Source organism: Bos mutus, chromosome 3 (assembly GCF_027580195.1).
Source record: "Bos mutus isolate GX-2022 chromosome 3, NWIPB_WYAK_1.1, whole genome shotgun sequence".
Lineage (NCBI taxonomy): Eukaryota > Metazoa > Chordata > Mammalia > Artiodactyla > Bovidae > Bos > Bos mutus.
In genome coordinates, this window is record NC_091619.1 from 113,001,921 (window position 1) to 113,021,227 (window position 19,307).

Consider the following 19,307-nt stretch of genomic DNA (forward strand, 5'->3'; position numbering starts at 1 on the left):
CCCCCAGTGGAGCTGCTTCCGTTCCTGCATCCATTGGGTTAGAAAGTTGGGCATCGGGCATTACTTGACTTCTAGGCCATTTGTGATTTGACTTCTTGGTCATCGTGTAGCATGAAGGAGTTGGGGGGTTTTCGGAAAAGGCACGGAAACCGAAGGCCCTTTGGAGGCAGGCCCTCCGCTCGGGGGTCTCTGGGGCAGCTGCCGTGTTTGTTAACAGCTCTGTCTGTCCATCCCTAAGTACACAGAGTGGGTGGTGGGGTGGGGTGCCATGAAGGGAAATGGCAGGTGGGGGACACGGGGAATCAGGTCGTTGGGGTCCTCCCTGTGGGGCGGTCACCTCCACCCATACACTTGGGGGTGAGAGGCAGAGACGGTCAGGGGAGGCCGCCCCCAGAGTGCTGACTGGGCGGGCTGGGCCCTGCAGAGGGCCCCGCAGTGGCTGGGCACCCCCGGTCTTTCCAACACATCACGTGTCATCCCGAAGTGTCCTGACTGGATCCTCAGTGTCTGTTGTGTCTTTGAGGATCAGAAGTCCAGCACCGAGGTCTTCTAAACCATAACATGCTGTAAACACTTGAATTTTCAAAATCCAGCCATCAGCTACTGTAACTCTGTTGGTGGAATTTTAAGCAAGTTACTACTAGTTTAGGGGAAACCCAGAGGCTCAAAGTTGCCTGGCATCAGGGTCAGTTTCAGAGCAGCCAGAGCCTCCATCGTCCTCCAAGTGGCCCACCCTTAGGGTCAGAAGGGTCTGAACGCCCAGGGAAGCGTGGCTCATAAAGGGCTGGGGCAGGACTTGGTGGTCTTGGGTCGGAGCGTGTGACGAGGTTTAGCACACAGGACACGAACTGGTGTCAGAACGACTGTGTGCGGCAGGCAGATCTCAGCAGCTCAGGGGACGAGATCCCAGGCCGGGCTGGACCGTCTGCTGTGTCCTTCTGGTTTGAAGACTGGCACGGTGGGGGCGTGCTGACCCTGCCCTCCCTTAAGTCACGTGTCTCACTCGCGTTCACCCTCCTGTTTTACAGATGCCTTCGTGAACAGCCAGGAATGGACGTTGAGTCGATCCGTCCCGGAGCTCAAAGTGGTGAGTGGTTGCTCTGGCCTTGAGCGTGGTTGTTTCTCAACCTGCAGGAGGGGGGCTTGGAATGGGCCCAGGAAGAGGCACAGTGCGGCCTGTGAGCACCCCTCGTCTTCATGTCGGGGGCCGTCTCCTCCCCGGGGGCCCAGAGGTGTGTCCAGTGTGTCCTGGGGAGTTGGGGGGGGCAGGTGAGGCTGAGGGTGGGGCTGGAGCCCAGGGGAGCCTGTGACGGTCATGATGGGTGGCCAGGCAGACGGCCTGAGTGCAGGGCTGCGTGTCCCCCTGCCGTTCTGTCTCACACCCGTGTGTGTGTGAGTGAGTGAGAGACACTCGTCGGTTTGTCTCTCACACACCCACCCACCCACACCTTTACTAGTCCTTTGCAGGATGTCATGGGAAGTCTCTGTGGCTAACTATTAAGTCATAATTGTAATTCATTATTAAGAAAGTGTGATTATGTACTGTTAACGAAGGAGCAGTGAAAAATTAAAAGCTTTGTTCTCATTATGAACTTTAATAATTCAGCGAGGCTACTCAAAGCTTTGTTTGCTATTCAGTCACTGAGTTGTATCCGACTCTTGACGACCCTGTGGACTGTAGCCCACCAGGCTCCTCTGTCCTCCACTATCTCCTGGAGATTTAAAGCTTAGACATTGACTGAAGTAAAAAGTAACTTGAGTTTGTTGCAGTCATACCTCTGAGCCCCTCTGCACTTGGCACCCCTCACCTTAAGGTGGAAACAAGGACCGATAGAACTATTAAATGATCACGTTGCTGTGCGATCAGTGGCATTTGGAGGGTGTGTGTGTATATGTGTGTATATATGTTTTTGTGTGTGTGTGTGTATGTGTGTTTGTGTGTGAAACGTCTCATGTGGCGGACTCTGACCGTGGTGACGGCAGGTGAGTTCCTTCTAGGTCTGACCTTCCTCAGTGACGCCTTCCTTGGGGGAGACCACGGGGCCCGCCGTCCCAGGGCGCTCCAGAGGTGCGGGTTCAGCCCAGCCCCGGGACAGTGCCGCTCCGTCCCGTGCGCTCTTGAGACACGTCCCCAGCAGAGGGCTGATCCCATGGGCCCCGGTCAGGAAATGCTGTCAGCAGTCTCGGGCCAGCAGCCAGAGATGCTACTCAGAGATTTCCAGGAAGGCTTCTTAGTTCCAGATCGGCCCTCCTGAGCCAGCCAAAGTGGGTGAGGTTCTGCCGGCAGAGTGAAACAGGAGGAATAGCACTGAGATGAGGAAGGTGCTCTCTCTGTGTGGGGTGCGGAGCACCTGCCTGGAGGAGCCTCCGCCTTTAGTCCTGAGTGGGTCTGGAGTTGTCCCCCCCTCGCAGTGCGGACGACTGAGCCTCGGATGTTAAGATGTGCCCAAGGGGACTGCCCTGGTGGCCCTGTCGTTAAGAATCTGCCCTGCGGTGCAGGGGACACAGGTTCATCCCTGGTCCAGGAACTAAGACCCCACATTCCACGAAGGAAATGAAATAAGCCTGTGCGCCACCGCTGAGATCCGGTGCAGCAAAAGAAATAAACATAAAAAAGTTGAATAAAGAAGGTGCCCAAAGAGCTCCAGTTCGTATGAGGTGGGCTTCCCTGGTGGTTCAGCCGGTAAAGAATGTGCCTGCAATGCGGGAGACCTGGGTTTGATCCCTGGGTTGGGAAGATCTCCTGGAGAAGGGAAAGGGTACCCACTCCAGTATTGTGGCCTGGAATTCCATGGACTGTACAGTCCATGGGGTTGCAAAGAGTCGGATACGACTGAGCAACTTTCACTTTAGTACAAGGTGGAGCCGGATTTGAACCCGGCGTTTGTCTGCATCAGCACCGCGGGCAGAACTGTCTGCAGCGTGGAAAGGTTCTCTTTCTTTGCTGCCCGAGGTGGAAGCCATGGGCTCCATGTGGCTGTGGAGCTTTTGAAGTGTGGCCCGTGCAGGTGAGGAGCTGAGGATTGAAGTGTCATCTGAGGATCAGACCCTCTAGTTTAGACCCAGTTTGGGGAGCTGAAGGTGTTAATGGTTCTGCCAGAGCCCCACACCAGCCCATGATAACTGAGGGTGCCTCCCACCCAGACCTGTTCTCTGCTGGTGTTTCCGAAGCATGCAGTGTTCTGGAATCAATGCCTGGAGGGGTGGGGTGGCCGTGTTAACAGGTGGATTTACGATCCTGAAACAGAACTCTCTCGTAAAGTTGGCTGGAATTCACAGGAGGGGTGGACTGCATCTCATGGACAAGTAAATGCAAAGGATTCTGGAGTTCTTCTGGGGAAGGCCCTGCCCCCCTCCCCACTGGCTGTGTGGGGCGGGCCAGGGCCCCCGCTGGCGCCCTCCTTATGGGGGAGGAGCAGCAGGCAGCCCGGCCTCCCCGGGAGACCCCTTCTGTGCCGAGGCGTTCCCAGCGTCTGCAGAAATGCTCCTCTGTCCAGGGGCAACCTCTGCGTGTGTCCACAGGGCCGCGATTCCGTCCTGCTGGGCGCGGCCCCCAGGACAGGTGGCCCCTGATGTCAGTGCCCCTCAGATCCCCGACTCCGTTTCAGAAATGCAGCAGGTCCGCGACATGATAGCAAGCCTCAAGTGGGCTCTTTAGATTGTGTTTGAGCATAAATCTTCTGGAATCTGTCAAACAGAAAAATGTCAGTGTTCGCTTGCTTTCTTTCTGGCCCCATTGCCTGGCTTGCGGGACCCTAGTTCCCTGACCAGGGATTGAACCTGGGCCCTCGGCAGTGAGAGTACCAAGTCCTAACCACCCAACTGCCAGGGAACGCCCTATTGTTGGCTTTCTTTTCCGGATGGGCAGCACCAGGCTGTCTGCTTCCTGAGGTGGGGTCGGTAGTGGGGAGATGATGAGTGGCCAGCTGCTGCCGGCCTCCCTGCCGCGGATCCACACTCGGGCCCCTGTGGACGTCTGCAGGCAGCATGCACTGACCGCTCACCTCCAAGCAGAAAGGAAAGGACTCCTGAGATTGCCGGCCTCAGAGAGGAGGGCCTCAGTCCACAACTGGTCACATCCCGTTCGTGTGTTAACGTTGAATTCCCAACTGGGATTTTTAACCAAAAGCCTCAATTTTCTTTTCAGCCAACTCCGTGTTTAGTAGGTAAGCAGTGGAGTGTGGGCAGTAGAGAGATCAATTTAGAAAGACGCCTGTGCGGCCTGACAGTTGACAGTTCTGCCCCGAGGATGCCCAGGCCCTCGGTGGTCACGTGTTGCCACCAGAACACACGATTCTGTAAGTTTCAGGGCACCTTTACCCGTGTTACCTTGCTTCTTCCCGAGCCTGGAGACCCAGGCTGACTCGATTCCATTCTTCTCTGGTTTGTATCCAGGAGCTGTTCACAGATCCCAGCACAGCTTTGCAGCTTAAAGAGCATTTTCATCCCTTGTTTTATTTCCTCCTCACAGCTGGCTGTTAGTTTCTGCCAGTGTTTCAAATTAAAATAAAGCTCATGGTGTGCACACATAAGAAGGTGTCTGAGGTGACCATTCAGTTCAAATAAAACACCTTCCCCCCCTGCCCCGTGTGGGGGATCGAGTGATTTGATCCTTGCAAGGGGTGAGTTAATTCTTTGCAAATCGTTGACGTGTCAGAAGGAGAGAATGTTTTCACATGTAGAAAACACAGACTGAATAGTGTTTGATTTCGAGCACTTTCCTCCTCGGGAAAGAAGCAGCCTAATCTTAATTAAAAATTCAATTCAGTGGCATACTGTTTTGGATTTTCTCAGCGTGAAGCTGACAAACAGCAGGTACCCTTGAGCAAAAGAATAATTAATAGGTGAAAATTCTCAGATTATAGAGGCCCACGGCAAAGGGAAGACAGGAGTCCAATCAGGAAGGAAACAACTTTATTTAGGTTCTGTCCACATAGTCTGGAGCTTGGAGCCGTAGTGATAAAGCATCTCGTTTCTACTCATTGGTGGTGTTAAGTCATTCATCCGTTTATCTTCCCAGTGTTGCGGGGGTGGGGTGGGGGGCAAGCGTCTGCCTTGGGCAGTGCTGGGAGGTAGAGAACCAGACACACTTGAGAGCCAGTCCCTTGTCAGCACTGGAGAGAGTCAGACCCGCAACATATGATGCTGGGAAACAGGTAAGAGGCAGGCTGGTTGTGTGAGGAGGACGGTCAGGGAGCTTTGGGAGGAAGCATTATTTGAGGCCATGGCATTAAGAAGGCTTCTCAGAGGAGGTGACGTCTGAACTGCTGCTGAGGCATGCATAAGAGTTTGTTTCCAGTAGTGATTGATGGGGAAAGGTCTAGGTGTCCAGAGTCGGTGAGGCTGAGCATGGGGTTTGGCCACTGGCACACTGACCGTGAAGCAGGGAAGGGGAGGTTGAGGATGGAAGGAGCCTGACTGGTGGGAAGGACAGGATGGGTTCAGGGTTTTAGGTCGAATTTTAATAATGTCAGATGTGTTCTGTTCTATTAATCTGTTTGTTGTCCTAGTTATTGGCACCATCATCCATTTATCCAACCAGCCAACATAGCTCTCTCCTCCCTCCCTCCTACCTACTCATCCATCCACTCACCCACCTGTCCACCTCATCCACCCATCTATGCAGCCTTTTACCCACCCACCCATCAACCCATCCTCCCACCCATCCACTCACTCACCCATCCATCCATCCATCCACCCACCCACCCACCCACCCATCCACCCACCCACTCACCCACCCATCCACCCATCCATCCACCCACCCACCCATCCACCCATCCATCCACCCATCAACCCATCCACCCACTCACCCACCCACCCATCCATCCATCCACTCCACCCACCCATCTATCCATCCACTCCACCCACCCATCTACCCACCCATCCACCCACTCTCCCTCCCATCCACCCACCCATCCATCCATCCATCCACCCATCCACCCACCCACCCATCAACCCATCCACCTACTCACCCATCCACCCACCCACCCACGCACCCATCCCATATTTCCCAGCACTTTGTTGGGACGAGAAACTACTGAGTGTAGGGATACAGAGTGTCCTTGCCAGTATCCGAGACCTAGTTCTTGGTCTCGGGGGACATGATGTGGTGGGAGGTAGAGCCAAGAACGTCAGCAGTGTATAGTGTGCTGGGTGTGCAGAGAAGCATGGAGACCACCCTAAACTCTTGGGTGAAGTAGAGCAGGAGGACCTGGGTGAGTGAAGCGTGGGTGTGGTTCCCGCCTGGCCAGGGTGCCTCCATCAAGATTGATTGTAAGGATGCGGAGGGGACACTTTGTTGTCCATGAAATTCTTGGACTCCAGCCTGCAGCCAGAGTGAGAGGCTTCCCAAGAGTTGTGAAATGAGGGCGTCGCATTTTTGCAGTGTTGATCGTAAAGAATCTCTGGTATTCTCGGGGTGAGGAGGGGGAGCTCCCAGGCAGGGTGACGAGCTAAAGGCTGTCCCGAACTCCAGTGGACGGACTGCACCGCCTGCCCCTTGGGGCAGAGGAGATGCTCACAAACTGTCCTCCGGGCGGGGGGAAATAGTCAGGTGTATACATGCGGAGCCTTGGGTGTGTGCGGGTTTACCTGAATGGGGGCGGGGCTGAGGCAGTGGGAATCCGAAGCTCCTTACGAGGAGGTGGGATGTGGCCTTGGCTCCCTCAGATGGGCTTTAGAATCCAGATTCCAGGGGATCTAGGGAAGGAGCCCACGTGGCTGAGACGGAATTCCAAGAGGAAGCCCAAGACAGAAGTTTGCAGAGAACCTCATCTACAGCTTCTGGTGAAGGGCTGGGTCAGGATGAGGGGAAGGTGAGGGGTTTCAGAAACCAATTTGTTGGTGACCTTGAGCAGTGTCTTTGAAGCCATAGAGTCAAAAACTTTGTGGGGGGTGGTGGTTCAGGGTGAGCAGGGAGGTGTGCCCCGGAGGCCTGGCTGGTGGGAGAGCGAGGCAGATTCTTCCTGGGAGGAGACTGTATGCAGGGCAGGGCTCTTGTCCTGCTTTTCCTAAGCAGGAATTGATTTTGATGCCTCAGTGCGGCTTTGGGGGGTTAGTTCTAGTGGGGGAGGAAGAGGTTATCGTGCAGGAGGGTCTTCACACAGAAGATGGTGGGGGATGAGCTCCACAGAGTGGAGAGGGCGTCCCAAGGGGCGGTCCCTGTGTCCAGGTGTCAGCTGTGGGGAGCTGTGGGAGCGAGAGCTGTCTACGGGGGAGCTGTCTCTGGTAGAAGATGGGATAAAGCCAGCCTCGCACCCTGGAGATGGTGCATTCCTACCTGCTGGGACGGTGGTCCCTCACATCTCTCTCGAGCCATGTTTCAGGGAGGATGAACACCTCAGCCGCCTTGACCACGGGCCTCTGGTGTTTCCTCATCTCAGCCCTGCAATGTGGGAGCCCGTGTCCAGAGACCGGGCCAGCTCGCCACCTCTGCCCTGCCTTGGTGCGGCTTTCTCCCCTCCGGTCCCTGCTGGACACTGTTCCTCCCGGACTCCTGATCCTGCCCCGAGGTCGTGATGGAATGTATCAGAAAGTCCCCTAACCTCTTTATGGCCCAGTACTGCCCCTGTGTCCTCTTTAACCTCATTCGTGCCCTGTTGAGAGTTTTGAGGGTCCCCAGTGCACGCTGGCAGGCTGTGCACCTTCCCAACGTAATCAGCACTCATGGGATCTAGAAGAATGCCATCACAGCAAACGTGTGTCCAAACCGTGTTGATTCCTCAGGCCGTGGAGACTGATGGAGATGTGTGATGTTAACTGAGGGTGCTGGAATCGCTTTTTCTCCCGGAGAAGAATTTAACGAGATGATGTTTCGGATTTCTGTCCGTTCCAGCCCTGTCTGTCTGCAGGTTGCTGAAAGCGTGGTACACTGACCGCTCCTTAGTGACTGTCCATTTCTGTGTTGCAGGGCATTGTGGGTAACTTGGCCAGCGGCAAGTCGGCCCTGGTGCACCGCTATCTGACCGGCACGTATGTCCAGGAGGAGTCTCCCGAAGGTATGCTCTTTTGGCAGACAGTCTCCAGCTCGAGAGAGTTTAGTTGGCCAAGGTTTTCGTTAGCATATTCTAAATCATGACTGTCGTATATCCCATGTCAAGAAAAAGAACAAAACACGAAGCAGCAGAAATCCGTAGCTGTGTTGCCCTTTTGGGAGTATTGTCAGCCAGCCAGTTACGTTGACTTCATCTTGCAATTGGGAGCAATAGAGTCAAACCACGAATCCTGTTAAATATGCTCTTAGCTGGTGGTTCTGTCCCTCACAGCTGAGTCCAGTGTCACGCCTTTAAATATTACTGCTTGGACGTGTCTTCGCTTTGGACGTTGAGTTTATAACGTAATTTGTACGGACCTTTCCATAGTCGCAGGCCCGAGCACTTCAGATGACCACCACCATACGTTTGAGTGTGTTTTCCCCCTTTATATTGTGCTCTAAACATGGAATAATCATTTTTGCATGAGAATAAGCTATTTATTTTGCCGTGAGGCTTTTACTTCTTCAGTTTAACATATCCACGTTTTGTTTTTCGCTTTAAATAAAACGATGGTAGTCAAGCTAGGAAACCAGGTAGCTTCCGTGCCCCCCCAAATCCAGCTAGAGTGTACACACACCGTTTTCTAAATTATATTTTCTCTCCCTGTAACCTTTTAAAAATCCAACTCTGAGACACTGAATTTCTGGTTCCTTCTTTTTCTTACTGGCTGTTCCATTCTTTGCAGATATGGATGCAGGTAACTATACATTTCCTTCATGGCAGCGCTTGTCTTGTTTGAAGAGCGAGGAGAGACCCAACTCTGTACTGTAGTGCTCCCTTGCCTCCTCGTTCTGTGTTACCCATCCGATTTTGTTTTCATCTTATCCTTTTTTTTTTTTTTTAAGTTAAACATTTCACCCTGTTTTGTCCCTTAGATGTCTTCTTAGCAGTAGTTCTGAGTAGCTTCCCATGTTCCCTGTAACACCTGTTCTAGTATTTAACTCTCGTTGCTGGGCACCTTGTAATCGTCGCGAAGTGTGTGGAAGGTGGAATTCTCTGGCCACCTTTGTTTGGGGCTCTGCCGTGACATTGCAGAATTCTTGGTGGACACGTGAGAATGTTTTGGTTATCCATATCGACATGATGATTTCAGGGAGATTAGAGGTGAAGGCTTGGATGTGGGGGTCAAGGAGGAAAAGCATACCTAGACACGGAAAGATGGATGCAGATGCTAGCCAGGTGCGTGCTGTAGAGAGGCGATGCAGGCGCCCCCATTCTCCTCTCCTTGACGCTGGACTTGGGCGTGCTGGTGTAGCTGTGCCTTTGAGTCTGAGTGCGGGTTTTAGCCGTGGTCACCTGGATTACACCCCAAGAGTCTTTTAGAGACTTTTTTTCTTGGGTTTCTACTTATTCCTCGGGGCAGGCTGTGTAGGTTGATGACCCTACCTTCTCAAGTCAGGCTGCCTGTGGGCCCGGGATACCCTGGGTTTCACTCGGGGGTGGGGGCCCTTAGATAGGTTACGTGGTCTGGGCCCCGGTTTCGCGGCCGCACGCTGGCCTCTCTCCTGCCTGACCTGACGTCTGGTGTGGCTGGTGGGGGTCCCCAGCCCTCCTGCCCGTGGCCAGCTCCTGCTCCCCTGCCCGTGGTGCTTTTGTCGTCTGGTGTGGCTGGCGGGGGTCCCCGGCCCTCCCGCCCGTGGCCAGCTCCTGCTCCCCCCGCCCGTGGTGCTGTTTGTCGTTGCTGTGACTTTGCCGTTTCCGCGTCTGCCATCGCGTTCGGGCCTCGCTGTGCTTTCCTTGTGGCAGACCCTTAGATTTTGATGAAATGGAAGCCTTTCTCTTGCGTGTTTGTGCATCAAAAGTAAAACCATCCCCAGTGGGGGGACCTAAACACGACCTCTTAGTAGCCCCGCTTTCTCCACTTTTCAGGCAGTTGTTCTTAACGATGCGAATTTCACGGTGTCATGTGATTTTCAGAATACATCCATTGTAAAGCAGGGAAGCATCTCGGGTTCACTCTCGGGATGTCCTTTCTTCCATCTGCAGGGTGGAAGTGTCTCACCCCTCAGCAGGGCCGGTGCCCAAGGGCTCCCGGGTCAGGGGATAGAGTGTCCGTGATCTTTGCTCTCCCCTTCAGGGCCTGGCCCTGCCACCTGGCCACCTGTCTTCTCATTGTTTGATTCCGGGTCAAGGGATTATTCTTGGCATTGCCAGCAGCCTACAGTGGTGCCCGCCGTGGACATGTGTCAGGGCCTCCGGGTCCTGGAACAACCGTGAGCAGATGCCCCCTGGTGCCTGGAAGTCTTTAGCCCCCCCATGGGCCCCTGTTTCCCAAGGGCTGCCAACCCTGGGCCCAGGCGGCCTGGGTGCTTCTTTACATTTCTTCTCCAGACCAGGGAACTGACATCCACGTGCCGGGGCAAGTCCCACGTGGTGGCAGGAGGGGCCCAGAATCTGTTGCTTCTGGAAGGAAATGCATGAGAAAAGCCTTGGCACGTAAAGAGTCTTTGCTCCTGGTCCGGGAACCTGTAATTGCAAAGTGTTTTCAACCCTTGCCAGACGCCTTAACATCCATCAATTACCCATGCTTGCTTCCTCGAGAAGCTTGACAGCAGTGAACGTTCTGGAGCTTTCAGGCACCGTGTTGCCACCCAGGTTTATGGAGAATGTGGGAGCAGCGGGATCCTTTCCAGGAGGCGCCGGAAGCCAGTGATGCCATCACAGCTCAGCTGCATCTGCAGTGACTTTTGCAGCAAGGGTCAGGTCGGGGCACAGCTGCTGGTATTATGTCGTGGGTGCTGGGCTGAGGGGTCTGGACTCTGGGTGAGCTGTGAGACCCTCCCATTTCCTTGCTGTTGTTATCGAAAGTGTGAAAGGGTTAGTCGCGCAGTTGTGTCCGACTCTTTGGGGACCCCATGGATGGTAGCCCTCCGTCTCCTCTGTCCAAGGAATTCTCCAGGCAAGAATACTGGAGTGGGTAGCCTATCCCTTCTCCAGGGGATCTTCCCGACCCAGGGATCAAACCTGGGCCTCCTGCACTGCAGGCGGATTCTTCACCACTGAGCCACCGGGGAAGCTTACCGATTTATCCCCCTTGCCTCTTACAGAGTGACACCCCGCCGTCTCCATGGGGCAGCAGCTTTCCATGGGGGGCGTGTTGCTGTGGGCTCTGTGCACACAGCTCACGGGGGCTTCCCTGCGCTTCTCCTGTCTGCACAGGGCTGTCCTTTTGCTTTAATTAATATGTAAAAAATCTTTAGTGTATTCATCCCTGAACGTTCATCGGAAGGGACTGACGCTTAACCTGCATCTCCAGTACTTTGGAGCTAATGCAAAGACTCATCAGAAAAGACCCTGATGCTGGGAAAGATTGAGGGCAGGAGGACAAGGGGGCGACAGAGGATGAGATGGTTAGAAGGCATCATTGACTCAATGGACATGAGTTTGAACAAGCTCCGGGAGATGGTGAGGGACAGGGAATCCTGGCATGCTGCAGTCAGTGGGGTGCAAGGGGTCGGACATGACAGCACCTGAACGACAACAACAATCCTTTAGTGTTACTGTGACCCATGGTGGGGTGATCTCTAGATGCCTGAGAAGGAGAAGGTGGTCAGCGCCTTCTGTTTTCACATCCCCAGGCTTCTCCCGAGTGCAGGTTTCGTCCGCTTTTAGAGGATGACATCTGTCGTGTGTTCATTGTGTGATCCGTTTTGGTTGATACTTTATTCTTGTGGCAAAGATAGCTGACGCATCCACTTTAGGTTATTTTAAAGATACAATTTGGAATGAGGGAATAGATTTAAATATTATGTGTGTTTTTATAAATAGTGAATTAGCAATGTACAGGGCTTCCCTGGTGGCTCAGATGGTAAAGTATCTGCCTGCAATGAAGGAGACCCAGGTTCGATCCCAGGTCAGGAAGATTCCCCATGGAATAGGAAATGGCAATCCACTCCAGTATTCTTGCTTGGAAAATCCCATGGACAGAGGAGCCTGGCGGCTACAGTCCATGGGATCACAGGAGTTGGACACGACTAAGCGACTAACACTTCCTGCAATGCAAAAGTAGGTAACTCAGTCGGGAACCTGAAGTATTAACACAGAAGTATTAATAATACAAACAGTAAAATTTGGGGGCATGCACATAACATTTTTAATCGTGTGTATGTGTGTGAGACAGCGTGTGTGTATCCGAGTCCTTAGGGCTGCCTTGACAAGTGACCACAGTCTGGGTTGCTTGAAACCAGAGCTGTATTCTCAGGGCTCCAGAGGCTGAGTCCAGGAGCAAGGGCTTCACAGGCTGGCTGTTGCCAGAGGAACTCGGGAGAGTCCGGGTCCTGGTTACTGCCAGCCCCGGGCGACCTTGGGCCTGCGGACGCATCTGCAGTCTCTGCCTTGTCGTCCAGGGGCTCCTCCCCGTGTCTGAGTCCACGTTTCCCTCATGTCATGAAGACGCCCGGCTCTGGATGTTGGCCCACAGGTACCGAGGGTTTGGAATGGATTGCATTTTTAGGGAAAGTTAACCCACGGCAGCATGTGTGTAGTACACCCTGGGCGTTGAGGCAGAGCTGTTGAAGTTGCCCCGTTACTTCTTAGTGAGACGAAGAATTTGGAGCTGCCGCAGGCCTCACTGGCCAGGCCCACGCTGGTCTCCTGGAACGTCAGAAAGATTCGGTCGGTTTACATGTGCCCTTCACACCGATGATGGAATTTCACAGCTGTCACTCACTTCTGATGGAAATTACTCCTCTGCCGTCCGTGCCCTGCTGACGGCTGCTGGTGTGGCCAGTGAAGGAGAATCTGGGCGTGTAATCAGAGTTACCAGCTCGTGTGTTTGGATGCTCGATGTCCACCGTGCACCCCCGCCTCCCTGCCACAGACCCCATGTGTCTGCCACTGTTCTTAACTCCCTTCAAGATAAGAGGAGAAAGGAAGGAAACTCAGGCTGCCCAGTATTATGTGGGGATTTGATGGAGAACATGGGCAGCCTGAGCCGCGTCCCCTTGCAGCTGGGAGACCTTGGTGTCCCCAAGGGCTTTGAACTTCAGGTGTCTCTCTCTGTGTTCCTCCCTCGTGTCTCCTGCCATGGGCCACACAGAGGACCTGGGGCCCAGAAAGGCTGGTACCCAGCAGCTGTCCTCCCGGTGGTGGGGGCGGGGAAGGGACCCATCAGCTCTGAGACGGATCAGACTGTCCAGCGGATGGAGTGGTAGATGTTGAGGGTGGTGGGCTGTGACGGTGCCGGGGGCGATGCCTCCATCTGTCTCTGCTCTCAGGTCCCTCCAGCCCACATGTATGGCAGTACCCACCGCCACCCCAAAACAGAAAACAGGGACTTGGATCTAGGAGTTTTGGCTCTGCACCCTTCCTTTGACGAGCAGAACAGACTAGGATGGTCCGAAGAGTGTAGGCAGAGAATGAAAGGTGGGTCTTCCCCAAGGGATGTGCTGGAGGTGGGGAGGGAAGCCCGTGTCCTTCCCAGGTAGGAGGAGGAGAGGGACAGTCTTCCACATAAAGAGGAGGGGCTGAAACGGAAGAGGGGGACAGAAGAAACCTGAATGTCTCGCTGAAGTAAGGGAAGGTGCAGGACAAGATAACGGCTAGTCAAGGAAACTTTACATAATGTGTGTAAGTCAAGGTGAGAAATCAGGCTTTCTGAACGTAAGTCATAGAATGTGGGATGTGCTTTTGCACTGGGCCCTGGGGTGTGGGGAAGTATACCGGGTGTGTCTTGACTCTTAAAAACCTTGCTGAAAGGAGCCTGCAGCTGTTTCTCTTGTTGGTACGGATGTGCGGAGTTTGATACACTTAGCAGTTTCACGGGAAGAAGGGAACTGGCTTGCCTTCCTGGGACAGGGACCTGTACATGCCCAGCGCCGTCTTTACTGCCGACGTGGTGTGTGGTGGGGGAGGAGGGCTGAGTGATTTCAAGGATGGAGCAGGACCACGGCAGGAGGGCGGCAAGCTGGTGACCCAGGAGCAGCAACATCTTTCCCAGGAGCCCCAGAGCATCCAGGGACGTGGGGGTCTCACGGCTGGGGTGCCTGGATGCCCAAGTGTCCCCAGGGATGGGGCTGCCCTCCTCCTTGAAGCCCTGAGCCTCCATGCCAGGCCCACGACTCACTTGCCTGTGGTTGAAGCCTGGGTTCCCACCCTGCCTCGGCCGCTTAAACTCTCAGTCCTCCAGGCCTGGGGTGAGTCAGCCAGCCGCCTGAATGTGGACTTGCTCCCTCTGCTCCGAGAGTCGTTTGCAGGGATTGAGAGGGTAAACACGTAGATGACTCTGCTTAGCGCTGGCGCAGAGCTGGCCGGGGCCCAGGGATGCGCAGCTGGTCCATACGGGTCCTGCTCCTTTGCTGCTGTGTCTTCTGCTCCAGGTAAACAGCCTTCCTCCTCAACTCTTCTCCCCGGTATGACTTGAGGACCTCGTGTCTACCAGGAGCAAGATTGTGATGCTCACCCCCAGCCCCAACCCAGCCCTCTGCTCCTGCCCCAGACAGCCTATTCCTTGACCAGGCTCCCAGGACCAGAGAAGTTATTCCTGCAGCTCAGCTCAGGACAGCAGAGCTCTGTATGAGATGCCTGGGACCTGCATTGTGGTCATCTGGAAACAAGAGAAAAGAGAATTTAAAGTGGGCTGGGGGCTTCACTGGTGGCCCAGTGGCTAAGGACCCGTGCTCCCAATGCAGGAGAGGGTCCGGGTCTGACTGCCCCCACCCCAAGTCAGGCAGCTAGATCCCGTATACTACAACTGAGAGTTCGCATGCTGCAAGCAAATACCCCTCCTGCTACAACCAAGATGCAGCACAGCCAAATAAAAAAATAAATAAAAGTAGTAAAAAAAAAAAATAGTGAGTTGACCACATCCCCGGTGGTGTGGGTTGAGCCTGAGTTCGCGGGTTCTTTCCTGCCCCGGGGTGCGGTTGCTGTCTGGGCTGCGGGGGAGGTCAGGAGCTTCTCTGGTTGCATGTGCCTCAGTGCCCCGGGGGCCCCCAGAAGGGTGAGGAGCACCCCCCATCTTCTCCTTCTCCTCCCCGGTGTGTCCAGCCCGACGGTGCCCGGCGAGGGTGACCAGTCCAGGGTGACCTTGCCACTGTGCCCCGCCGGTTCCTAGCTGGGATGCCACCTGCTGGCTGTGGTCACTTCCTCTGGAAGCAGGGGTCTGCTAGGTCACCTCGAGCTGGACGTCTCTCTGTTAATCCCTACGTCCCTGGAGGACCCCCTGGAATTGTTCCCCGACAGATGCGCGTATCGTCAGGGCAATAAAAGCCTTCTCAGGAGCCTGTGTATCTTAAATCACTTTTTAAAAAATGAACTGTTTAGAACGAATGTTTACTTCGTTTCTTAGAAACAAGCCATGTGGTAAATACCAGCCTTTATTTTCTGGGACATACGAAATGCATTTTAACTGTCAGCTCCAAAAATCCTTTCCAAATCAAATAAACTTTAAAAAAAATTTTTTGTCAGCTACCACTGCTCAGCAGATGTTAGGCCTATTTCTGAACGCGTTCTTGGGTGCTGCTTAATGTTCCAATGAACGAAATCTGTAAACGCTAATAAAATTTGAGGAGTTTTGAAATCTAGCCAGTTCAGTGTTTCCACGTAATTTTACCATGTTACTTGCAACCAAGTGATTAAAAGTACATGAACATTTTTTAATGAGAAGTATCTGAAACCTTATGAAGAGCCTGCTGGTAGGTTGGCTTAGTAGGTAAAGCAGCAGTCAGTCAGTTCAGCCACCTTCTCTAATTATTGCAGATGCTAACCCGGTCTCTAACCGTAGACATATCGTTGACCCTTGTCATCGTCCTGATCTGTGTAAACAGCATGCTAAATGACTGTCCCCTCGCACGTAAGCCATATTGAGGATCAGATAATGTTGCCTTTAAAACAGGCGAAGAATGCTAAAATTATCGCGTTTCTTTATTTCAAAGTTATAAGAGAAAATAGGTTCTGCTTCATTTTTAACAAGAAAAAAAAAAGGCCGTAAAATTAAGAGTAAGGAGATTATGTTTTTGGCATGGACAGAGTTGGCAGGACAAAATGTGTCTCTGAGCCGGTTGTCTGGAACTCTGAACACACCGTCCCGTATTGTTATAATTAATTCAGCGGGAACCTGGGGGCCTGCTGAGAGCTGGGCACTGCGCCTGCGGTCGGGGCGGGCGCTCCCAAGAGGAGGCGAGGCTTCAGGACAAATGGCTGTAGTCGCAGGTGGTCATTTACACCTGAGCAGCTGTGCACGCTGGCTTCTCCCGGGAAGCGTCCCACACGCTCGGTCGTGTCGTTTGACCCCCAGAGCCCCCCAGTAGTAGCCTGCGTGCTGGGGGACATGGTTGTTGCTTCCCTGAGACACCTCCTGACTTCACAGATGACAAAACCACTTCCTTCATAGGAAAAAGGGAGACTGGGGTCTTGAAAGTTTTATTGTCAAAATGACAGATCATTTTTTCTAGAGAAATGTTAAGCCCCAAGAAGGGTTTTTTTTTTGAGCTTTAAGTGGTAGTTTAGTAGCTAAGTCATGTCCAACTTGTACAATCCCCTGGCCTGTAGCCCACCAGGCTTCTCTGTCCATGAGATTCTCCAGGCAGGGAGACTGGAGTGGGTTGCCATTTCCTCCTCAGGGGACCTTCCCGACCCAGGGATCGAACCTGGTCTCCTGCATTAAAGGTGGGTTCTTTTCCGACTGAGCTACCGGTTAGAGCATGACTTGACTGCATGTTAGACAACAGTTGTTGGGCCTGTCGGAGCTGACGCCCCTCCTGCCCGCCAGCGTGTTCGTCCTGAGACACACCGGCTGGACACCCTCCGCTGAGTCCTGACACTGTTTCCAGGGAATGAGACGGTTCCTGAGAGTGTTCCAGCTCCACCCCCGGAAATGGGAGGTGACATTCCCAACGCTCAGGGCCTTGTCCCCAGCAGGAACCTCGAGGGCAGACGGCTGTCCCGCAGCGGTCACCCCCAGCCCATGCAGTCAAAGGACTGGATGCATCTCTCTTTTTTTGCAGTCTGCACAAACGTGTATTTACAAAACAACCACGTTACATATACACAGGCTTTTGACACACAGTAGTTTAAACTGTCATGTCTTTTTACTCCTAGAAGGTAAAGAAAAAATTTAATAAACTAATCCTTTTTGCTGTTTTTATACAAAGTGACAGGTCATGCACTTTTTTCTTTTTTAAGTTTTAAAGTCTTTTGCTAAGTGCAAACCCTGGATTCCTGTGTCCAGTTTTAAGGCAAGAATGGGACCATTGCAGAGCAGTCTCTCTCTCGGGGGAGCAAGGCTGGAGGGGGAGGTGCCGGCTGCTTCCCAGGCCGCTGACCCCAGACCTTGGGTGGGGGGGCATTGTTGCATTTCTAAAGTCTTCTAAGAATAAACAAAAACAAAACGCCCCACGCAAACAAGGCTTCTGCCCACAAGGCCTGGAGTATTGACTGTCCGGCAGCCCCTCCCAGAGACAGTCTGAGACCCCTGCCCTGCGGTGTGTCCACACTTCAAGGTGTGACCTGCAGAGGACTCTGGGTTTCTCCACAGGATCCCAACTCACAGCCACCAGCCCGTTTTAGTTTTCTCGAAGCAAACACCTGAGTTGCATGCAGAGGACTGTGTGTGAAACGACAGTTCTATGTTTATTTTTAAATGTATTCAAAAATATAGCTCACATGACACAAATAATTTTTTTTTAATAAGTTCTTTTCACACTGGGAAACACTAGTTTAGAGCAGTCGCGTCTGAGAGATGGAGAGACCGTCTGGTCGGCCCCTGGTGGGTGCAGGCCAGCCCACCCCACGCCCACACCCATCTTGCTGAGGCGCCTGCCCCTGGGCACGTCTCGGGCCCTGGCCGGTGGGGCCTGGCCTCGTTTTTTAAAGCCACCAGGTGAGCAGCTGGGCTCTGTGTCCTGCGGACTCAGTCCTTTGTGTAATTTATCCTTTTTGATGCTTAAAATAAATGTGCAACGCACTAAAAATAAATAACCTTAAGAATGTTTTTGCCCAAGGAAACAGATGTGCACCACTAAATATATTCCATTTACCACCAGACTATTTCAGAGACAGGAGTCAATGCTGGAACGTTCACCTACAGCCCCGGCAGTGAGCACTCAGTGTCCAGCCAACAGCCTCCCTCTTTGGTCACCCATCCATCCCTCGCTTTATTGACGCTTCTCAGATACCCCGTTTTTTTTAAAAAGACAAATTGAAGTTTTGCGGCTGCCTTGCACCAAGTGAGTTGTTGGTGGTTTTTCCCAGCAGCATTTGTTCCTCCGTGTCTCATATTTTGATAGTTCTTGCAAGACTTCAAACTGTTTTCAAGCAAAAAGCTTGTGGCTGGCTGAAGGCTCAGGTGATTTGGTCGGCCTTTTTTTTTAGCAGAGGCTTAAAATTAAGGTACGTATGTTGGTTTTTTAGACATGATGCAGTTGAACGCTTAGAAGTCTATGACGGTACGGTACGGACGTAACTTACGCGCCCTGGGAACCTTCCAGGTTTTGTGACTCACTTTATTGTGGTACTTTATTGCGGTGGTCTGGAGCTGAACCCACAATCGCTCCGATGAGCGCCTGAATATTAGATTCTATTAATATATGGAGGTGCCCATCATTTTGGAGAAATGGCCGTTTTCTCCTTCAGAGGGCTGATTCAAAACCAGATGCCCCGCTGTGTCATCTGCTCAGGGGGTTCCCAGTGTGTTCCGGGGGACACGGACTGTGTCTGTTCCTGGTGCCCGGTCCCCTCCCATTCCCCATGCAGTCAAAAGGAAAAGCCTCGTCCCTTTCCTTTTTCTCCTGCTGCCCTTGACAGTCAGAAATCCTGGGGACTTCCCTGGCGGTCCAGTGGTTGATTCCATGCTTCCAGTTCAAGGGGTGTGGTTTCCATCCCTGGTCGGGGAACTAAGATCCCATGTACCGTGCAGTGTGGCCAAGAAAATATATATTAAAAAAAAAAAAAGTCCTGTCTTGTTCACTCTGTTCCTGGCATCACTCGCTGACGTGGAAGTCCCCAGGTAGGTTAGGAACACACCATGTGTGTCTTAATTGCTCAGTCCAACTCTTTGTGGCCCCATGGGCTGTAGCCTGCCAGGCTTCTCTGTCAACCTCTACTCTCGGGACAGCGGAGTGTGTGTCTGTCCTGAGAGCAGGGCTTGATGGCTCAGCTGCCAGATTCAGGGGCCTCAGTGAGACCCCTGGTCACCCCGAGTCTCCTGCGGTTTGGGCCATGCAGGCTGCCTGTCTGTTGGAGCAGCCATTGAGTTACTGGGAGAAGCACCCAGTTCCGGGGAGGATGGTGTATGAACTTTGTGGGTAGGGGTGGGTTCTGGCTTCCCAAAACAGT

General features: G+C 53.1%; 1 protein-coding gene across 5 annotated transcripts in view; it reads left to right on the forward strand.

The window, feature by feature from the left end:
• Positions 1–19,307, forward strand: part of AGAP1 (ArfGAP with GTPase domain, ankyrin repeat and PH domain 1) — a 572,049-nt gene that overhangs the window by 190,498 nt on the left and 362,244 nt on the right. For all 5 annotated transcript variants that reach the window (XM_070368540.1, XM_070368539.1, XM_070368537.1 and 2 more), the window contains exons 2-3: positions 1,029–1,087; positions 7,910–7,997. In XM_070368540.1, the coding sequence (XP_070224641.1) occupies positions 1,029–1,087; positions 7,910–7,997 (147 nt within the window). The remainder of the gene's footprint in view (positions 1–1,028; positions 1,088–7,909; positions 7,998–19,307) is intronic.